This window comes from Gopherus flavomarginatus, chromosome 10 (genome assembly GCF_025201925.1).
Source record: "Gopherus flavomarginatus isolate rGopFla2 chromosome 10, rGopFla2.mat.asm, whole genome shotgun sequence".
Classification (NCBI taxonomy): Eukaryota; Metazoa; Chordata; order Testudines; family Testudinidae; genus Gopherus; species Gopherus flavomarginatus.
Window position 1 is genome coordinate 68920298 of NC_066626.1, and position 18253 is coordinate 68938550.

The 18253-nt window shown below is 43.8% G+C and overlaps 1 protein-coding gene across 2 annotated transcripts in view; it reads left to right on the top strand.

The window, feature by feature from the left end:
• CFAP221 (cilia and flagella associated protein 221) overlaps positions 1–17955 on the top strand; it is a 33580-nt gene extending 15625 nt beyond the window's left edge. For both annotated transcript variants that reach the window (XM_050916667.1, XM_050916665.1), the window contains exons 14-26: positions 1083–1172; positions 2159–2254; positions 3511–3607; positions 5431–5567; positions 8004–8084; positions 8870–8977; positions 9093–9269; positions 10119–10277; positions 10726–10826; positions 12736–12828; positions 13064–13174; positions 14508–14573; positions 16518–17955. In XM_050916667.1, coding sequence (XP_050772624.1) covers positions 1083–1172; positions 2159–2254; positions 3511–3607; positions 5431–5567; positions 8004–8084; positions 8870–8977; positions 9093–9269; positions 10119–10277; positions 10726–10826; positions 12736–12828; positions 13064–13174; positions 14508–14573; positions 16518–16641 — 1440 coding nt within the window. In that variant the 3' untranslated portion in view covers positions 16642–17955. The remainder of the gene's footprint in view (positions 1–1082; positions 1173–2158; positions 2255–3510; positions 3608–5430; positions 5568–8003; positions 8085–8869; positions 8978–9092; positions 9270–10118; positions 10278–10725; positions 10827–12735; positions 12829–13063; positions 13175–14507; positions 14574–16517) is intronic.
• The last annotated feature ends 298 nt before the right edge of the window (positions 17956–18253 follow it).

Consider the following 18253-nt stretch of genomic DNA (forward strand, 5'->3'; position numbering starts at 1 on the left):
GAAACAGTGTTGAGCATGAGATTAGGAGAAGATGGCCCTGGAATGGAGGGGAATAAAGGATTTAGCCACGTGCAAGAGATGGGACAGTAGGGGAGAGGCATTGGGATGGGGGAAGAGAACAGGAGAGAGAAGGAGAGGTCAGAAATGAGGATCAGGAAGACAAACCCAGGTGGTATAATGAAACAAGGTAGGGAGAGTCACATCAGCTGGCAGTGAGGAGCAACTCAAAAGGTACCATTAAATCAAATGGCAGAGGAAGTTACTGATAGGACAATGAGGAATTTAAGACAGGACAAGGTAACTAAATGGCAGCAATGGAAAAGTCAAACATCAGTAGCCTGGCGAAAAGTGGAACCATTAATTAAAAGGCACGAATCAGCGTTCAGTCCAATCGCATGAACGGCTTTTACAGCATGGTGAAGTTAAGTGATGTCAGCACAAACTACTAATTGAACAGTGATGTGAAAGATTTCTATAGAAAGAGTACCGTTAAAAGGAGTGGCAGATGAAATACAGAGTGGGAGGGTACAGAAGGTAGGAAAACTGCAGCCAATATGCAGAAGGACAATGAAGGAGCTCTCTGGTCCAGTGCTGCTGAGGATTGGAAGTTGTTGCTGTGTTGGTTTTGTAGCCCATCTAGCGGTTGGTCTCTGCTGCACAGAAAAGTGGGTACTTTGTTCTTATTAGTCCATGGGAGAAGAGAGTGGGTGCAACTCACTTCCTTGATGCCCGACCATGCTGGGGGTCTGACCCCAGACCCCAACCCTTATCCTGAAATGGGACCTGTCCTCCCAGACTCTTACATGCATTGGAATTCAGTGGATGTTCCAGTGCCATAGTAGCTGCAGAAGTGGGACTTGAGAGTCAGAACATTACTTAGTTTGACTTTCTAAAGTACAGTGATCATCATCTCCCTGAAATGTATCAAGTCTGCATTTTGTCTACCAGTTTAGTTGTGGAATGTTATAGCTGTGATTAACTATAAGTAAGTGGAATGTTATAGCTGTGATTAACTATAAGTGACGAAAGTGCATATAGAATACTTTGCACTAATGTGGACCTTCTCACTGATGGCAAACCAGATCGAAAGGGGAGATCCCATTATAGAGAGAGAATTTCAAAGGAATAAAGTGGAAGTTTCTTTCAGACGTTGTATCCGGGCTGTCGAACAGGTACGTCCACATGGGCTATTATGCTAATACCGCATACCTAGCTGTTCTGCATCATTTGCTTTTCCTATTAATTTGAGATCTCTAAAATGTTTATATTTGTGTTTCATTTTCAGTGCTACTTTTAGAATGTTAGGACTAGCTGCTCACTCTATACATAGGACAGCACAGTGTGGGAAACACTGCATGCACAAATATGCAGGCCGATGCATCTGCTGTAATTTATATACTGCTGTTGCTATAAAGGATGACATGTAGGCCCAACTTGTGGTGCAGGTTGCTTGTTTATGAAGGTTCTCCTTGGAGCAATTTGCTCACTACCATTGGACCTATAGGATTTCTGGTTGATCACACCCTTTTCTTTAAATGTTTCGCCCTATGGTGAATTTACTGAGCCAATGTCATTACCCTTGGGTATCTGTATCTGTAGGATCTACAATAGGATATCAGGCCAAATTCTGATCTCAGTTCCACCAGTTTATATCTGGAGTAAGGGCCAAACCAGCTTGCGCTGAAGGGAAAAGGAGTTTTGTCATTGATTTCAATGAGACCAGGTTTTGGCCCTAACATCCATAAGATAAATAATGTTAGATTAGATTTACACAGGTATCAAGGAGATCAGGATCTGGCCCATCACTTTCACCCCTATTGTACCACTAATTGGTTACATTTATGTAGTGTTCCTGCCTTACTTCAGTGGAGTTTCTCCAGGATTACACTAGCACAACAGGAGAGTATATTGTGTCTCTGAATATTTAACCGTGGCTTCCCATTAACCCATTAATGAGAATTTCAATTTAAAAACTGAGAGTGTGCTATGGCCTAGGACCAGAATTAGTTTATTATTTGACTGGACATTTCTAGATGGTATAACCTCAATGCTAGAAAATATTGTATGGATTCAGTCCATGGAATGAATGCTAGATATCCCTCCACTATCTAATTAAAACAATTAAAACCTACATTTTCACTTTCTGTGTGCTCTGCAGTGTCCAAGTGTCCAGCCCAAATTTGACCTCCTCCTTAACGATCCTTGGGCCAACAGACACAGGATTCTAAGACGATTTCAACAAGCAGCTCGCCGGGTAACGTGAACAACCAAAATGCAGTGTAATAGCAACATGTCTTGGGAAACACACACAAAAAAACACCGATTTAGTTTACCGTCTTCAAGGAACCTACACATTTAGCCCATTGGTTTCACTGTTTGTCATAAATGTGCCACAGCCTTTCCAGAAAACAAAGAGTTTAATAATAATCCATAAGCCACTATTAGAATAAATCAATGTTAAACGGAGATAAAATGTTAAAGGCTCCAAATTTAGAATTTGTAAACAAACAAACCGATAACTTTTGCAAAACCAAATTTGAAGAAAAATGTTTTTGTGAAACTAAAAATCAGATCAATGAAAAGCTATCTGTTTGGATTTAAATATTACCCTGCAGTTCTACCACTCATTTCCCATAAATCCAAATGCAATGGCCAGTGTAGATTCTCCATCTCTTGATGTCTTCAGCTCAAGATTGGATACCTTGCTGAAATGTATGCTTTAGTGAAACACGAGTTATTAGGCTCAATGCATGGGTAACTGGGTGAACTTATAGACTCATAGACTCATAGACTCTAGGACTGGAAGGGACCTCGAGAGGTCATCGAGTCCAGTCCCCTGCCCTCATGGCAGGACCAAATACTGTCTAGACCATCCCTAATAGACATTTATCTAACCTACTCTTAAATATCTCCAGAGATGGAGATTCCACAACTTCCCTAGGCAATCTATTCCAGTGTTTAACTACCCTGACAGTTAGGAACTTTTTCCTAATGTCCAACCTAAATCTCCCTTGCTGCAGTTTAAGCCCATGATGTGTGTTATATAGGAGCTCAAATAGACTCTTCTGTTGCTAAAATCTATGACTCCGTGCTGCTACTTCATAATGTTGTGTAAAGTGTACACAAGTGCATGTTAAGACTTCATTGCTCTACAGGGGCAATAACACATCCATGGTCCTGTCCTGCAACAGAATCCTCATGGGCAGATCTTTGCCTTCACATAGATCCTATTACAGGATGAAGGTTTATATTTACAATCTATATTTAAATTGACAGTACAGCCACCTCTCTTAGTCAAAATATATGCAGCAAATACATGCATTCTGCCACACTTCCAAAAAAACCCAAACACACAGAAATACCCTGGGACAAAAATTATGCAGTACATCAAAAAACTCCTTTCAACTGAAGTCCAAGTGACCTGTGAGGAATAAATAAAGCTGTCAGTACTGCATGTCAATAGAGTATTCAACTTAATATTAACTTGAAAACTTTAAATAATTATCCTAGGTCCTGATTCAGTGGCGGCTAAATCGTGTATTACTTTTGTTCCGTGGACTAGAGAGGGACGTCAAAGAGCATAGTGATGAAGAAAGCTCTGTATCAGGTAAAGTGTAGGACAAGACATTTGCATTTTAGCTTATCTCAATTTATTGCGGTTATTCCAATAGCACCCACAATGTGTTAGGCATAGCTCATGCACACACACCTACAAAGACAATCCCAAGAGCCTGCAATCTTGTGATGGAAATTGGACATGGGTATAGCTGAAATATGTATGATTTTGATACACATTATTTACCGGCATTAAAAAACACCTTAATGATCCTTGAGAGCCTCAAAGCTTATCTGTTATTAGCTGGGCAGTTATTTTTAGCATCAAGTAAGGAGTGGGTCTTGAAGAGGGACTTGAAAGGGAGACGGCATTGACCTTAGGAATCAGTTCAGTGAAGGTGTTCCATGCATAAGGGGTAGGGTGCTAGGTGTGGAGATGTTTGTCTGAGAAGCAGGCAAAAAGGTGGACAAGGCTGGTATCATTGGTGGAGCAGGAGAGCCGGAAGGCAACATGAGAGGAGGTGAGCAAGGACAAAAAGGGAGGGACAGAGTTGAGAAAGGATCTTGAAGGTGATGAGGTCAGGATGCTTGAACTTGGTGCAGTAAAACCCGGGGTGGGACCAGAAAGTACAAAGCCATCCATCCAGTGCCGCTCCTTTTGTCTCCTGTCACTGTTTCTGAACAGATGCTTACCAGTAATTATGTGACATCAGTCTTTGCTCTTGATAAGCAGAGAACAGCAGTGGATCATTTCCTCATAGTGAAATGGAAGCGGTAGTACCGAAACGCTACTCATTTTATAACAATGGGGAAATGAAATAAGCCTTTGATAAACCATTGAGCTGTCCAAGACAAGGCCAGCCCTGGGGTGCATTGATGTCCTAAGTGATGATGGAATTTTAGTCTCTTCCTTCACCACTCTCTCCTTCCTGCTTACCCACCCTGTTTGGCAACCCACCTTGTCCATTGTCCATGTCATTTCCTTTCCCAAAGGAAGTTCTTTTTTTCTGCAGTGGGCAATTCCAGTTCCCCAAAACCCATCACCGTAATTCCATTGGTGCTTTAAAGCTGAGGTGCCGTGGCAGCCAGTGCAAAGGATTCTTAGGTGCATCTGTGGACTTAAATATATGTCCTGCAGCATGAGCAGAAACAAACAGACAAGACAACCTTTGCAGAGAAGGGAAACAAGTGGCCAAAAATTCTGCTGCTAGAGAAGAGTGGGTTGGGAATGGCTTGTTGTTGAATTGACCCAGCAATCCCAGTACTGTGCCTGCCTCCTCTTAAATGGACTTGGCAGAGTTAGATTTTTGTCATTTTATCATTTTGATGGATAATGTCAATGTTTATTGTTACCTTTTTTTTAGTTTTATCAATTTTAATTTTCACAGTTGTGGGAAATAATGGGGGTGAGTCAGACAATGGGGGAGACAGATATTAACTATTTAATGACAGTAGGCACAGATTTGAAAGTTAAAGTTTTATAAATGTTAAAATACAAATTGTCAACATCACTGGTCAAAATATACAAAGTAAATTATCCTTAAATCAAACTAATATGTTCTCAAGCAGCATTTTTCTTCCTCCTGTCTGTAAATTTTAGAATATTATTGATGGAAATATTTTTTTCAGATTGTGTTTGTCTGGTGAAATTCATGTTTACCAACATTTACCAATAAAAATCAAATGCTTCCAAGTCTACTCTTAAATGTGGCATCTAGAGCCCTTGTGAAATAATACCTTACAATTTATATCAAAATGGCTAGGCAAATACTGACTTAGGAAGAAGTTAAAAGTCTGTGTTGTGATTTGTTTTTGTTTTGAGAGAATATCTTAACTTTTATTACAAGATCTTGATTCTTTCTCTCCACGTGGCAGAAAACAGCAGTTTGAAAATCATCAGCTCAACAGCTACGGGTGAAGAGCATAAGAGTGTTGCTTTCAACTTGTCTGTAGATCGCATATTACCTTTCAGATTCCCAACCTACCATCCACCTCAGTGGTCTGATGAACTGGTAAGTCCCTTGATTATAGTGGCAACAAATCAGTTACTAGAAATGAAAGATCTGATTCTCATTTACGCTCAGGCCACTTTACCTGAAGTGGGTATAAATATGATACCCAGAGTAAGGTAAAACAGCATTAGTGTGAATGAGAATTTAGCCTGAAAGGTTGGATCCAGATTTTCAGCTGCTATAGTTGATGGAACTATGACAATGTACATCAGTTGAGGATCTGGCCCTGGAAGTATAAACACCATGGTATTAGTTCTGTTATACCAAATACCAGGCTCTTTCTATAATACCATAGATGTACATACTTTACATACATATGAAGGCAAGGTCCCTGCCCTAGTCAGCTGCTTAAAAACTATTATTGCCCAATAATTTTCCTCAATGTTTTTGAAGTTTACATTAAAATATGCACTCTGTACGATCTCCCAACTCTGAGCAATGCCTAGCACAGTACAGTGCAGAGTCAGAATGAGATAAGTGGCTGTAAGGGTACTAAAAATATCCCCAAATGTCGGTATCACTTAGTAACACGCCTTATACTCGTTTCCTAGAAAGAATGAATTCCCACACTGCACATTATAGAAGAGAATCAGTGCATTAACCATTCTGACCAACAAAAAGGTCATTTCCCTTTCTCATATTAATTGTTGTCCTCAAATACAAAGAGCTCTCTAATGGCCAATACTCTTTAGAGAGCTCTGTTCTAAGATCATGTGTTTGTATCTGAAAACTGTCTGTATGGTTCAGCAGGTCTGGAGCTCCTTGCAATACAGAATCATTGAATGGATTTACACACTGTTTGTATATGAACCAAAGGTTTTAGATCATCTGCAACTTCTGTTAATCACCTGCTTTTTTTCATCACTTGTGGGGTCTCTTAAGACAGGTTTCACTGTGTAAGATTCTTTAAAGATTACAGTAAAGATCCCATTGACGTCACTGGGAGTTGCAACTTTATAAGTAAGGGTAGAGTTGGGCTTGGAACCTTTATTCCATTTCAAGAGTAGTTGAAGATGTGCCCTTTATTTTAAATTGCTTTAGAGACACAGACACAGATGAGCACACAAATGGAGTCCTCTTGCACATAACTGGCAGGATTCCTCCAGGGGAGAGACTGATCTTGCAGGGTGCATGGGATAAGAGATACATAACAATATCACATGAAGAAACAGAATAGCTCTGACACTGATATAGGTTAACCCCCATATACAAAGAGTCAAAGAGGTGGTGAGACTATCTAACAGGATACTTATTAATGACAATACCCAGCTCTTATATAGCCCACTTCATCAGTAGATCTCAAAGCGCTTACAAAGAAAGTTAGTATATTTATCCCAATTTTACAGATGGGGAAACTGTGGGACTAAGTGACTTGCCGAGAGTCATCCAACAGGCCAGTGGTAGAGCCAGGAATAGAACTCACATCTCCTTAGCCTGTGTCCAGTGCTCTATCCATTTGGAAACACACTCTCCCCTTATTTAGATGCTACAGTGGTAGCTGTTTTACAAATATTTGTGCTAAAGGGCTAAAAGCATAACTAAGGCTAAGATTTTGTCATGGTTTTTTTCATAAAAGTCACGGACATGTCATGGGCAATGAACAAAAATTCACGGAAGCTGTGACCTGTCTGGAACACCCCCAGCTGCTCATCCGAGGCGACCTCTCCCCACGCAAGGCTGTCACCTGTTGCTGGAACCCTGCCAGGGCCCCACTGGCTGCTAGCTCCAGAGTCCCACAGTTCCTTGGGTTGAAGCAGAGAATGTCTCGGAGGTCTCTGGAAGTTACAGATTCCGTGTCTTCCATGACCTCCATGACATAAACGTAGCCTTATGCATCATGTATTCAAACAACAAACAAAGGAAATCATGCATATGGCTAGACCTATTACAGCTTTCCCTAGCTTCTGGGTTAAAGCCCAAAGAGTCTTTAACTTCCAGAACATCTGAGCGCCCATCTGAGCTGAGGACCATTGCACATTGAAATGCCAACAAACCATAATCCATGAGGACTCCAAAATCAATGCTGATGCCAACTCAGAGAATTCATCTGTGAAATTCCTCAGGTACCATAGTGGCTATATGAGAAAAACAAAACACCAACTACTGTTAATTCAGACAATAAGTTTATTAAAAGTGCTAGCAAAATAGTGAAAAAAAATGAAGTGTTACATTTTATTAACTGCCCTTTACTGTCCTCAAGTTCATAATAATGCAGCGATGGCTGGAGCAGATTGAAATTTTCTGAAATTTGATTTTTTTTCGGGGAGAAAAAAATTCACTGAAATTTCAACAACCCAAAAAGACAGGAAGAAAATGCTAGTCAAATGTTTCCAAAATTCTTTCCCTATTTTTCCAACTGGCTGGACTGATGACTTATTTTAGCTGGAAAAGAAAATTCCCAGTATATTGTTGTCTTAAAATACTGTATTGTTTCAGGCTCCCGATGGTCTTGGTCCAGTTCCTGTCAAGTCTTTAGACATGAAAGTCAAGCACATTCACCCATTCTATGACTTAAAGGTGAGACAATACAGCTTAGTCACTCATCTGTATCATATTGCTTTCTTTCATTAGGGTCAGTGTGACATAAGAAATACGCTGCCGCATTTTGTGTAGTGCCCGTCATTCAGGTCAATGGGAGTTTTGCCCAAGTAAGGACTGTGGGATTTATCTTTTGTTAGTTCCCTAAATGCGTGGACTTATTTGCGATATTAATGGAAAGTTGGCAATAGGGAGCAGTACAGAGGTGCACCATCCTAGTGTGTGACCTCCTCGAGCCACTGCACCTCAGACAGACTTTTACTGATACAACTGCTATGACTTCTTAAATAGGACTATTTGTATGGGAAAGGGCTAGTGACATAGTAAGGATCTGCAGGGTCAGACTCTCCACATTGAGTGTCAGTCCATATGCTCACCAAGCTGATGAAGACTACATCATAGGTGTGATGTTCTGTGTCCCCAGTGGATGATGTCTCCAGTGTTCTGCTCTTCTGCTCTCTCACCTTTCTGAATCGTAAGACTGAAGACAGCCTTTGAGAAACTATATGATTTAGGCTTACTTCACACATGATCCTTTGTAGAAAACATCTAGAATGAAAACATTTCTTCACAAATTCATTTGACTGTACAGGGCTTAAGTATTCCTGCTCAAAGTTTTCGTCATATGTCACTGTCACCAAATGATGGTCCAAGCATCTGTTACAGCAAGAAACATGTGAAGTGTCTATGTTAGAGCTGGAAAGTTAGAACACACTGACCTCAATATGCATGTGTTACATTAAGTCATCTTCATTTGTACCTAGGTTCCTCAGCACTTCAGCATTATGGGGTACCAGCCATTTTGTATACACTATGCATCAACAAGTTATAAACCTCAAAATCTTTCCCGACCATTAAAGCAGGGAGCCAAGGTAACAAGTCAACCAACATCCATTATTTGGTTTCACTGCATAGCATTTTGCCACAATATTTTACACCAAAACTCCCTCTGCACTCTGAAAACATTTGTCTTCTGACTTGTTCCAGGATGAGCTGATCTCAGTAGTAACTTCTCCAAAGCCACAGCTCAGTCCTCCCTTGCCACAGGAAGATCTACACGAACACCCAGGAGAGAAATCCTTGGAAAGGGCCACGAGCCTTTTAAACCTGGCAGCTCCCAAAGCATTACTCCAAGCTCCAGACAGTCACCCACTTCGCATATTTGTAAGTAAAACTCAGCTCTAGTAAAGCCTCCAAAGACCGTTGCAGGGTTGGTTAGGAATTGGAAGACAATTACCTTCCTTAGGTTTATATATAAAAACTGTGTGTCACAGGGCTAGATGGTGCTGTAGGGCACAGCCCTCATATGGAGGTGCCAGAGCCACACTCCCCTACCTCCAGAGGGAGCAACAGGTAAGTGCTGAATGACATCCAGAGCTCCCCAGCACACCCACGACCACATTCTGTATGGGCTGCAGCCTGTCCCCCGGTCATCTGCAGGTCAGCACAGAGGAGGGTCATAGCCTTGCCTCCTCTCCAACCCCTGTGTAGCATTGTGCACCTCCTTACGTGGGATAGGGTTGGCATAGTTCTCCTGCACTCACGGTCTGCAGTTCTGCCTGGTCTTTAGGCAGACTGAGAAAGGGTTGGGGAGGAGGAGGAATGCTCCTTGGGTTCTGTGTATCCATCTTAGAGTGTTCTATAGTGTCCATGATCATAGGTGGGTTTTCAAAGGTCTTTAGGTGCCTAAAGACACTGCTAGATGCCTAGTGGGATATTTAAAAGTGCCTAACTCCCAGTGAAATCAATGGGCCAGAAGTGATCCCAGGTAGTGTCTGTTGCTAGCCATGTTCCATAGGGGATCATAGGACAGACTTGGACCTGGGGTAGAGGGGAGGAAGGTGAGATCAGGTGTTGAGTTCAACTAAAGAGGCAAAGTGGGCTCTAGGTGGTGGAGGTTGAGCTGGGAATCCTTTTCTTATTAATGACAAGAACTGACTTTTTCAGTGACAGATTTGCTCAAAGGGCTCAGAATTATTTTTTTTTAAATCTCTTCTTTGTGTTTGTTTTCAGAATCCTACTCCAGGACTGTATGTCTGTATGCAGCCTTTGGACTATTCAGAAACAAACATTGAGTATCATCTTTGCCCTCATCCAAAATATAGATTCACCAAAGAATATCCCACAGGATCCAGCATTCCAATTACACAAAAGAAATTTCTGCATCACAAGGTACAGCTTTTGGTTTCGGCGAAATATTAGTTGCAAAGGGTGTAAGTCAGCAGAGAATTTGCCTTGTAGACTCAAATAGAACATAAACAATTAACCCAAATGGGAGATGTGTTACGCTGTTAATGGCATACGCAGTTGATTATTAGCATTTATTGGTAAATGTGATTGTTCATTGATTGAAGCTTGTTCCTCTCTAGAGCTTCTCCACATCCTTTCTGCAGCAGCCCTGAGGATCGCCTCACGATTTCCCTCTTTTGACCCCCCACTGCATCTCCAGGGCTCTGTACTGGAGCCAGTAACTTTTCAGATGAAGAGAACTGAAGCTCAGTAAACACAGGCTTTAAACAAGCAAAGCAAGGCATTCCCTCCTGCACGCATTTCTACCACCCTTCCTTTCTTTACTGATTGCATTTTACCGGCATGGTCACTGGGACTGTTGTCATTTCAGGAAGTCATTCGAGGAGTAACGTACTGGAGACGATTCCCATCAGTGGTTTATTCAGCCTTGTCTAATGCTCCCACCCTGGCAAGCACAGTGATGCATCATTGGTAAGAAAGAATTTGACCATCAAACACCTTCACTCCGGGCCATATTCTGCCACCCTTGCTCATATCGACCAGTAACTAACTCCACACATTGTCCCACTGAAACAGAGGACTATGTGCAGAGTAAATTATTACTCACTGGGCCCAATCCATTGAAGCCAGTGGAAAAACTCTCATTGACTTCAATGGGCAGTGGATCAGGCTCAGTGTGAGTGTGGGGGGGGTGCAGAATCTAGCCCTGTAAGTGGCATTTCAGTCTAATAAGTGCGACCTTATGGACTAAGACTGTTCTCCACTTCAGCCCCAGGCACTGGGGGGAGATGCTAGCAACTCAGCTCTCCATACCCTGCATGTGTGAAGGTGTGAGCAGGACATGTGACATCTAAGACACAGGCATCTGATTGTAACATCTCTCTCCCTCCTCTCCCCACTGCCACTGTGGGTCACAGCAGCTTTGCTTTACTCACCCTGCTCCCATAGTTCTAGCCCCGCAGTGGGGAAGAGGGTGACACTAATTCACTTGGAGCATAGCACTTAGGCCCCAATTCAGAACATACTTAAATGCATCCCTGTTCAGCAGGGCATGGACCAAAAGCCCAGTTAAGTCAGTGGGAGTCTTTCAGTCATGTGCTTAACTATAAGCAGGTATTTAAGTCCCCTGGAAGCCAGTGAAATGTAAGTACGTGGTTAAAATAAGCACATGCTTCAGTGCTTTGCTGAATCAAGGTCTTTAGTACCTACTATAGCTATCTGCATTAGCAGTGTAACACACTCATAGCTGACTGAAAACCTAGCTATGACCATTTCAAAACCTGGGAACCTATTGTTAGGTATCTAAGGCACCTAAATAGATGGCCTGACTTTCAGAGGTGCTGAGCACTCAAAGCTGCCATTGAGGTTAATGGGAGATGCAGCTGCTTTGAAAATCAAGCTACTTATTTAGGTGCCTAAATATATACTCAGGTGCCTAACGTTACCAATTTTGGATCTAACCTTTAAAGAACAAAATTGTACTGTGCTGACTCATGTGTCTGTAGCAGGGACGGGCAAACTTTTTGGCCTGAGGGCCGCATCAGGTTTCATAAATTGTATGGAGGGCCAGTTAGGGGAGTGGGTCGTGGCCCGGTCTCTACCTCCTATCTGCCCCACCCCTGGTACTCCTGCCCCATCCAACCCCCCTGTTCCCTGATGGCCCCTCTGGGACCCCTGTCCGCCCCCCGGACCACCACTGCCCCATCCAACCCCTCCTCTCATTCCTGACAGCCCCCCTGAGACCTCTGCCCCATCCAACCACCCCTTCTCCCTGTCCCCGACTGCCTCCTGCTGCCCCATCCAACCCCCCCTCCTTCCTGACTGGCCCCCGGGACCCCTGCCCCCATTAAAGCCCCTGTTTTCTCCCCGAACACCATCCACACTCCCGCCCCCTGACCACTACCCTGAACTCCCCTGCCCACTATCCACCCCCCCCCCCCCGCTCCCTGCTCCCTTACTGAGCTGCCTGGAGCACCGGTGGCTAGCGGCACTGGAGCTGGGCCACGCTGCCACCACCGCCACCATGCAGCACAGAGACCGAGTCAGGCCAGGCTCTGCAGCTGTGCTGCCCCAGCAGCTCGCAGCCCCACCGCCCAGAACATTGCGCCGGCAGCAGAGTGAGCAAGCTGAGGCTGCAAGGGAGGAGGGACAGCAGAGGAGGGGCCAGGGGCCAGCGTCCCAGGCCAGGAGCTCGGGGGCCGGGCTGGATGTGGGGGCAATAGTTTGCCCACCCCTGGTCTATAGGTAGCTGATGTATTTGCTTTCCAAAGTATCTGGATTTTCCAGAATATTTATAATGTGAAGATCCCCAGAACATATTTATCATGTGCCATTACCCTACCCTTCTCATCTCAAACATATGATTATGTCATTTCCACAGTAGTGATCCCTACAATTTAGATATGCTTCCAATAGAGGTACCACCAATGCTGGATGACTTACCAGAGAGAGACAAGGAAAATATAATTGGCTGGTAAGTTTCCTCTCATTATTTATTTAATATAATTTGCACTGAGTTTTTAGCACCCATGTGTGTATGTGTGTGTGCATATAGCATGTGTATAAAAACACTCACAGAGCAACAAAAAAGTACAGATGGTTCTTGTCGCATAACACATCTTTTTATTTTCCAAAGCTAAAAAATATAAGACAGGTAAAAAATAATAATAGGTAAAAACTAAGTGTTTTTCAACATATTCATTTTTTAGTGAGACTGAAGCTGAGTTAAAAGTGGTTCTTACTCCGGATATGCTGAAAGCCGAATTTCCACAGATTGAATCAGGGGAAGAAGTCAAAAGTAAACCACTGAGAGAGGGAAGGTAAATGTATATTTATTTAAATATAGGGAAGATGCTTGACAAGGAATTTGAGGGCACTTCTCTTGTTTAGGTTTATGTACAAGCTCATTGCTGAGGTCCCCTAGCAGTGCCATCATTAAGATGATGTTCAGATCGCGCACTTGGAGCGGAACTGAATCCATTTGTTTCACGCTTTAAGATTTGAATTTAGTCTCCGAAATAAAACGCACTCGCTCTTCTTGGGCCAGGTGAATTTTCTATAATGGTTTTTTTGGTCAGATATTTACTGACATTGGCAGAGGAAATGAGTCCTTTGAAATTTCCCTTGGGATGGTGATGTTTGTTTAGACTTCCCCCACGAAAGAGTCCCAGCGTCCCACACATAGTCATTCCCATGGTGTCTCACACACAAGCTGCTTTTCAAATGTCACATTTATAAACACAAAGAGCCATTCCCCTTTTTTTGGCATAACCTGGTCTCTGCAAGGAAAAGCAAACGGACCAGTCAAGTTCTGCTGGTGACTTCCATTCTCCAATACTGCTAGACTGCATTGCTTCCACAGCTCAGCTCAGGGATTCTGGGGAGCCAGGCTGGCTGGCGGGGGATGGGGAGTGCTCTGGGGAATGGACAGGAGCTTTGTGGGTTAGATGGTGAGGGAAAAGTACGGCTAACTCTATTTCCTGGCTTCAAGATGTATTAGATAGCAACTCTGTGGGGAGATAAGTGAGGGTAAACACACCTGTGGGGGTGTAAAAGGGTGTGAGGGGGGCTGAGAAGGGCAGGGAAGGTGAACAGGGCTAAGGTGGTAAAATATGATGGTGAGCACGGTAGGGGTCTGGGGGTAGGGGTCTTAAGCCAGAGGCAAAGTGGTCTGGCAAAATGGCATGAGGTGATCGTGTGTTCTAACCCTGGTTCTCTCGCTGACTCACTGTGGCTTTGGGCCAGTTGCTTCACTTCTCCATACTTCAGTTTTGCCATCTGTAAAATGGGGGTAATAAGGCTTACCTGCCTCCCTCACAAAGCTGTTGAGAAATCAACTTGTCTAGAGCTTCGAATTTGCAAGCTGTGATTTTCAGTCACCTAATTCCCATGAATTTGAAAAGGAATTGAGTTTCCAAACCCTGTAGGCAGCGTATCATCCATAAAGCATTATATAAATGCCAAGCATTATGGCAACTATAATTACTGTCATCTCTGCAGCTTAGTGTCAATTGACGATAATTTATAGTACATACACACCTGGATTTACTTATGTGTCTCAGTACTGCTTTCTCTGTTTCCTCTCACTGTGTTGTTTAGAACATGAGGATCTGGAATAGTTTGTGATAATAAAGAATGGCCTTTTTTTCCTAGCGATACACCCCTGGATGTTAAACTTGCTTCCAGCAACATAGTGGATACCTCGTCTCCTCTTTCTGGGTAAGACTGTGTGACTGTAAGATTCAGTCTTTTAAAATTCTGTTGTTTTCTACAAAGCTAAAAAAAAACCACCAGGCTTTAAACACGTCTTTGATCAGGAGACAGACTGGCCTATGGCTTTGGAATGAACTCCCATAGGAACCAAAGACCATCACAGATCTCACCCCCTTTCACTCTAAGTGCACGGCACATTTCTTTGACCTGGCTTTCTCTAACAAACAGGTTGGTGTTTTAAAAAATCAAAACAAAACACTCCCTACTCACACTTCTCCCCCCGGGGAACGGATGAAAGAACAGACATGTGACAGGTATTAGTCACACAGTTTGATGCATAACTGAAAGGCACTTACATACTAAAGTAGTGAACACAGCGTAAGAACCTCTATTGAACAGAGCAGACTATTACATTAGAAATGTTCTGTTCATTGAGCTTTGGGTACTTCTGCACTAGCCAGAGGAGGCAGTGTTGTTTAGATTACTTTGCAGGTGATTACAAAACTCCCATTAGCATTAGTTATAGACCAGTGATTACATCTACTACAGAATATAGCGCTCTCGCTTGCCATTCTTAGGGTATCTCTTTGCCAACATGGCTGTGGGTTTTTTGGTTTGATTTGTTTTTCACCTTCCTCTAAAGCATCAGAAATTGGCCACAACAGGAGATGGGATACTGGATGGGGTAGACCAGAGCAGGGAATCCTCTCTCAGATGCCTGGCTGCTGTGTCTTGCTCAGTGATCATTAGCTGGGGGTTGGGAAGCAATTTTACCCCAAGTCATATCAGCAGGGATCTTGGGGGTTTTGACCATTCTCTGCAGCCTGGACTATGGATCACCTGCTAGGATCATCTGGGTATATCTCAGCTAATCAATTCCCTGCCATTGCAGGAGCCTCAGGCATTACTGGCACCTTGGTCTCTCCTGTTCTTTGCTGGGACACACAATAGCTTAGTCTTATGAGGACTGAAATGCTTTGGTCTCCCTAAAGTCACTGGCCTCAACATAGGGGTATCTGGGTGAAATTTAATAGCTTGCAATATAAAGGAGGTCAGACTAGATGATCTAATAGCCCATTCTGACTTTAAACTCTATGAAGCTGCTTCTTTATGGAGCTGATAAGACATGGAGTTTGAATTTACTCTCAGGACACTTTATTGTGCAATGATACAGGCTCTGTGTCTTGGCTGCAGAGAAGCTTGTGGTTTGATGGCCAAAACAACCAGAATAAATATGAAAAATTGTGATTCTCAGCCCAGTGCTGAGTTTCCCACAGTTGCTTTCTCCACATGGCTACACAGAGGACTGAGGACAGGCCTGGAAAATGGTAGAGCCTGGCCAATCCACAGGTCACAATCCCCATGTAGAGGGAAGAGGACACAGAAGACAGTGGCTGCTGCTACAACCAGTAGGCAGTAATACAGCCATAACCTGTATTTAGCATGTCCTGCGTGACAGATTTGGGGAAAAGTTTCTTATTTGCTTTTGCTCTATGATGGGGAAACCAAGATTGTATTAACAAACAGTTAAGGCCCAATTCAGTGTCTTTCAATGCCAATGGAAGTCCCTGGCATTCTCACTGGAAGGCCCATTAGCATTATTGTGTGTGTGTGTGTGTTTTACTGGATTATACCATTTACATTTTTCTAAATACTCTTGAAATTGCTCCTAGTACATTCTTACTGTACGGTAAGTCTTTAGTTCCCCAGTCAGCAGTTACCTGAGCTCAGAAGGAATGCCACCTTTGCTGTTCTTGTTACCCTTTTCAATATTGCATATATTCATGTACAACAGCACTTATATAGACCTTGCTAAAGTTATCTCCTGCCCTTAAAAAAAGAGTGAATATGACACGCTGCCATGAATGGCTCTCTCTTTGGTTTTATCACTTTTATATAATAGTTTACCTTGTTGTTATAAATATAAATTACTTTCACCATCTCCTGCAGAGACCCGAGAGACCATCTGGATTGGTATTTACAATCCCAGAATAGCAAACTCAGAGAGAGACTGCAAGGACACATGGAGAAAATGAAGCAGAAAGCACTCAACAAAACTCTCATTCTGGAATAAGCTAGTTCACAAATTCCACAACTCTGTCGCTAATGTGCTGTATCTCCACCCCACAGTATTGCTGGTTCAGGACTTCTGTATCTGTGCAGAACAGGTATGAAATTATGTTCAACAAGCAACAGATTCCTGTGTAGGCCCAAGCATCCTCTAGTATAATCTCAGCTATGGCCCTTAGTGTATATATTGCATATGAGCTTAATGATCTCTCTGTGAGGGATTCTTCCCTACATGCTCATTCATTGTGCACTGGGGATAAGTGCTGGAAAACTACCCCAGCACATGGATATTTTGTAGTTTTATATACAACTTTTCCCCTCACCTATTTAATGGACTCTTGCCTCTGCCACTAAGTACTGTTATATGCATTTTGTCTGAGAGTATGTGCTGCTTTCAAATAAAATGTAAAAAAATCAACATGAAGAAATTGTTTGGATTTCGTTAGTTTTTGTATTGTTTGGATATAGATTTTGCACACACGCTAGAATAAATTCCACAACTGAGCTGCAGTACAGCCCAGTGGCCTGTTCATGAGTTGTTGCAGGTGGGTCACTGAGAACTGGTCGACACTGGGAATTTACATCAGCCTAGCTACACCGCTCAGGGGTGTGACAAATCTACACCCTGAGAGATGTAGCTATGCCAACCTAGCCCCTGGTGTAGACAGTGCTAGGATGATGGAAGAATTCTTCTGTCGATTTAGCCACTGCCTCTGAGGCCATGTCTACACTACCACTTATGTCAGCAAAAGTTATGTCACTCAGGGATGTGAAAAAAACACACAGCCCTGAGCGACATACAATAGAACTTCAGAGTTACAGACACTTCGGGAATGGAGGTTGTCCGTAACTGAACAAAACACAGCTCCGGCTCCAGCAATTCACACTCAAGGCCAGGTTGCAGAGGCATCTAGACAGCTTCCTTGCAGGCAGCTTCTAAGCTTGTCCTCCACCAGACCAGGGTGGTGGTGATGAAAACAGCACATCCCCCTCACAGCCAGGGGCATGTCTGTGTGAAAACAGCACTCCTCACTCCTGGCCAGGGGAGGGTGGGTGAATACAGCACCCGCAGCTTACAGGAAAGCAGCACAGACCCCAGTGCTTCTCCTGCTCTGGCTGCCTAGAGCTGGCAGCAGGGGCCTACAGCTTTGCCTGCGAATCTCAGTGTATTCAACTCCTGTAAGTGGGTGCCATGTGCGTGGGGCTGGGGGTAAGGAGAAGGGTGAGGACAGGCAGCCAGGGCCGGCGCTACCATTTAGGCAGCCTAGGCAATCGCCTAGGGCGCCTGGTTAATTGGTGGGCGTCATTTTGCTGGAGAGGGCGGCAGGCAGCTCCGGTGGGTCTGCCTGCGGAGGGTCTGCTGGTCCGCGGCTCCGGTGGAGCCGCCGCAGTCCTGCCTACGGACCGTCAGCTCCTCACGTGGCTCCGGTGGACCTCCCGCAGGCACGACTGCAGCAGCTCCACCGGAGCCGCGGGGCACCGGACCCTCCGCAGGCACCACTGCGGCAGCTCCACCGGAGCCACGGGACCAGCGTGCGGGGCGCCGAAATTGCCGGCCGCCTAGGGCGCTCAAAACCCTACCACCGGTCCTGCAGCAGCCCAGATGTGCCTACCTT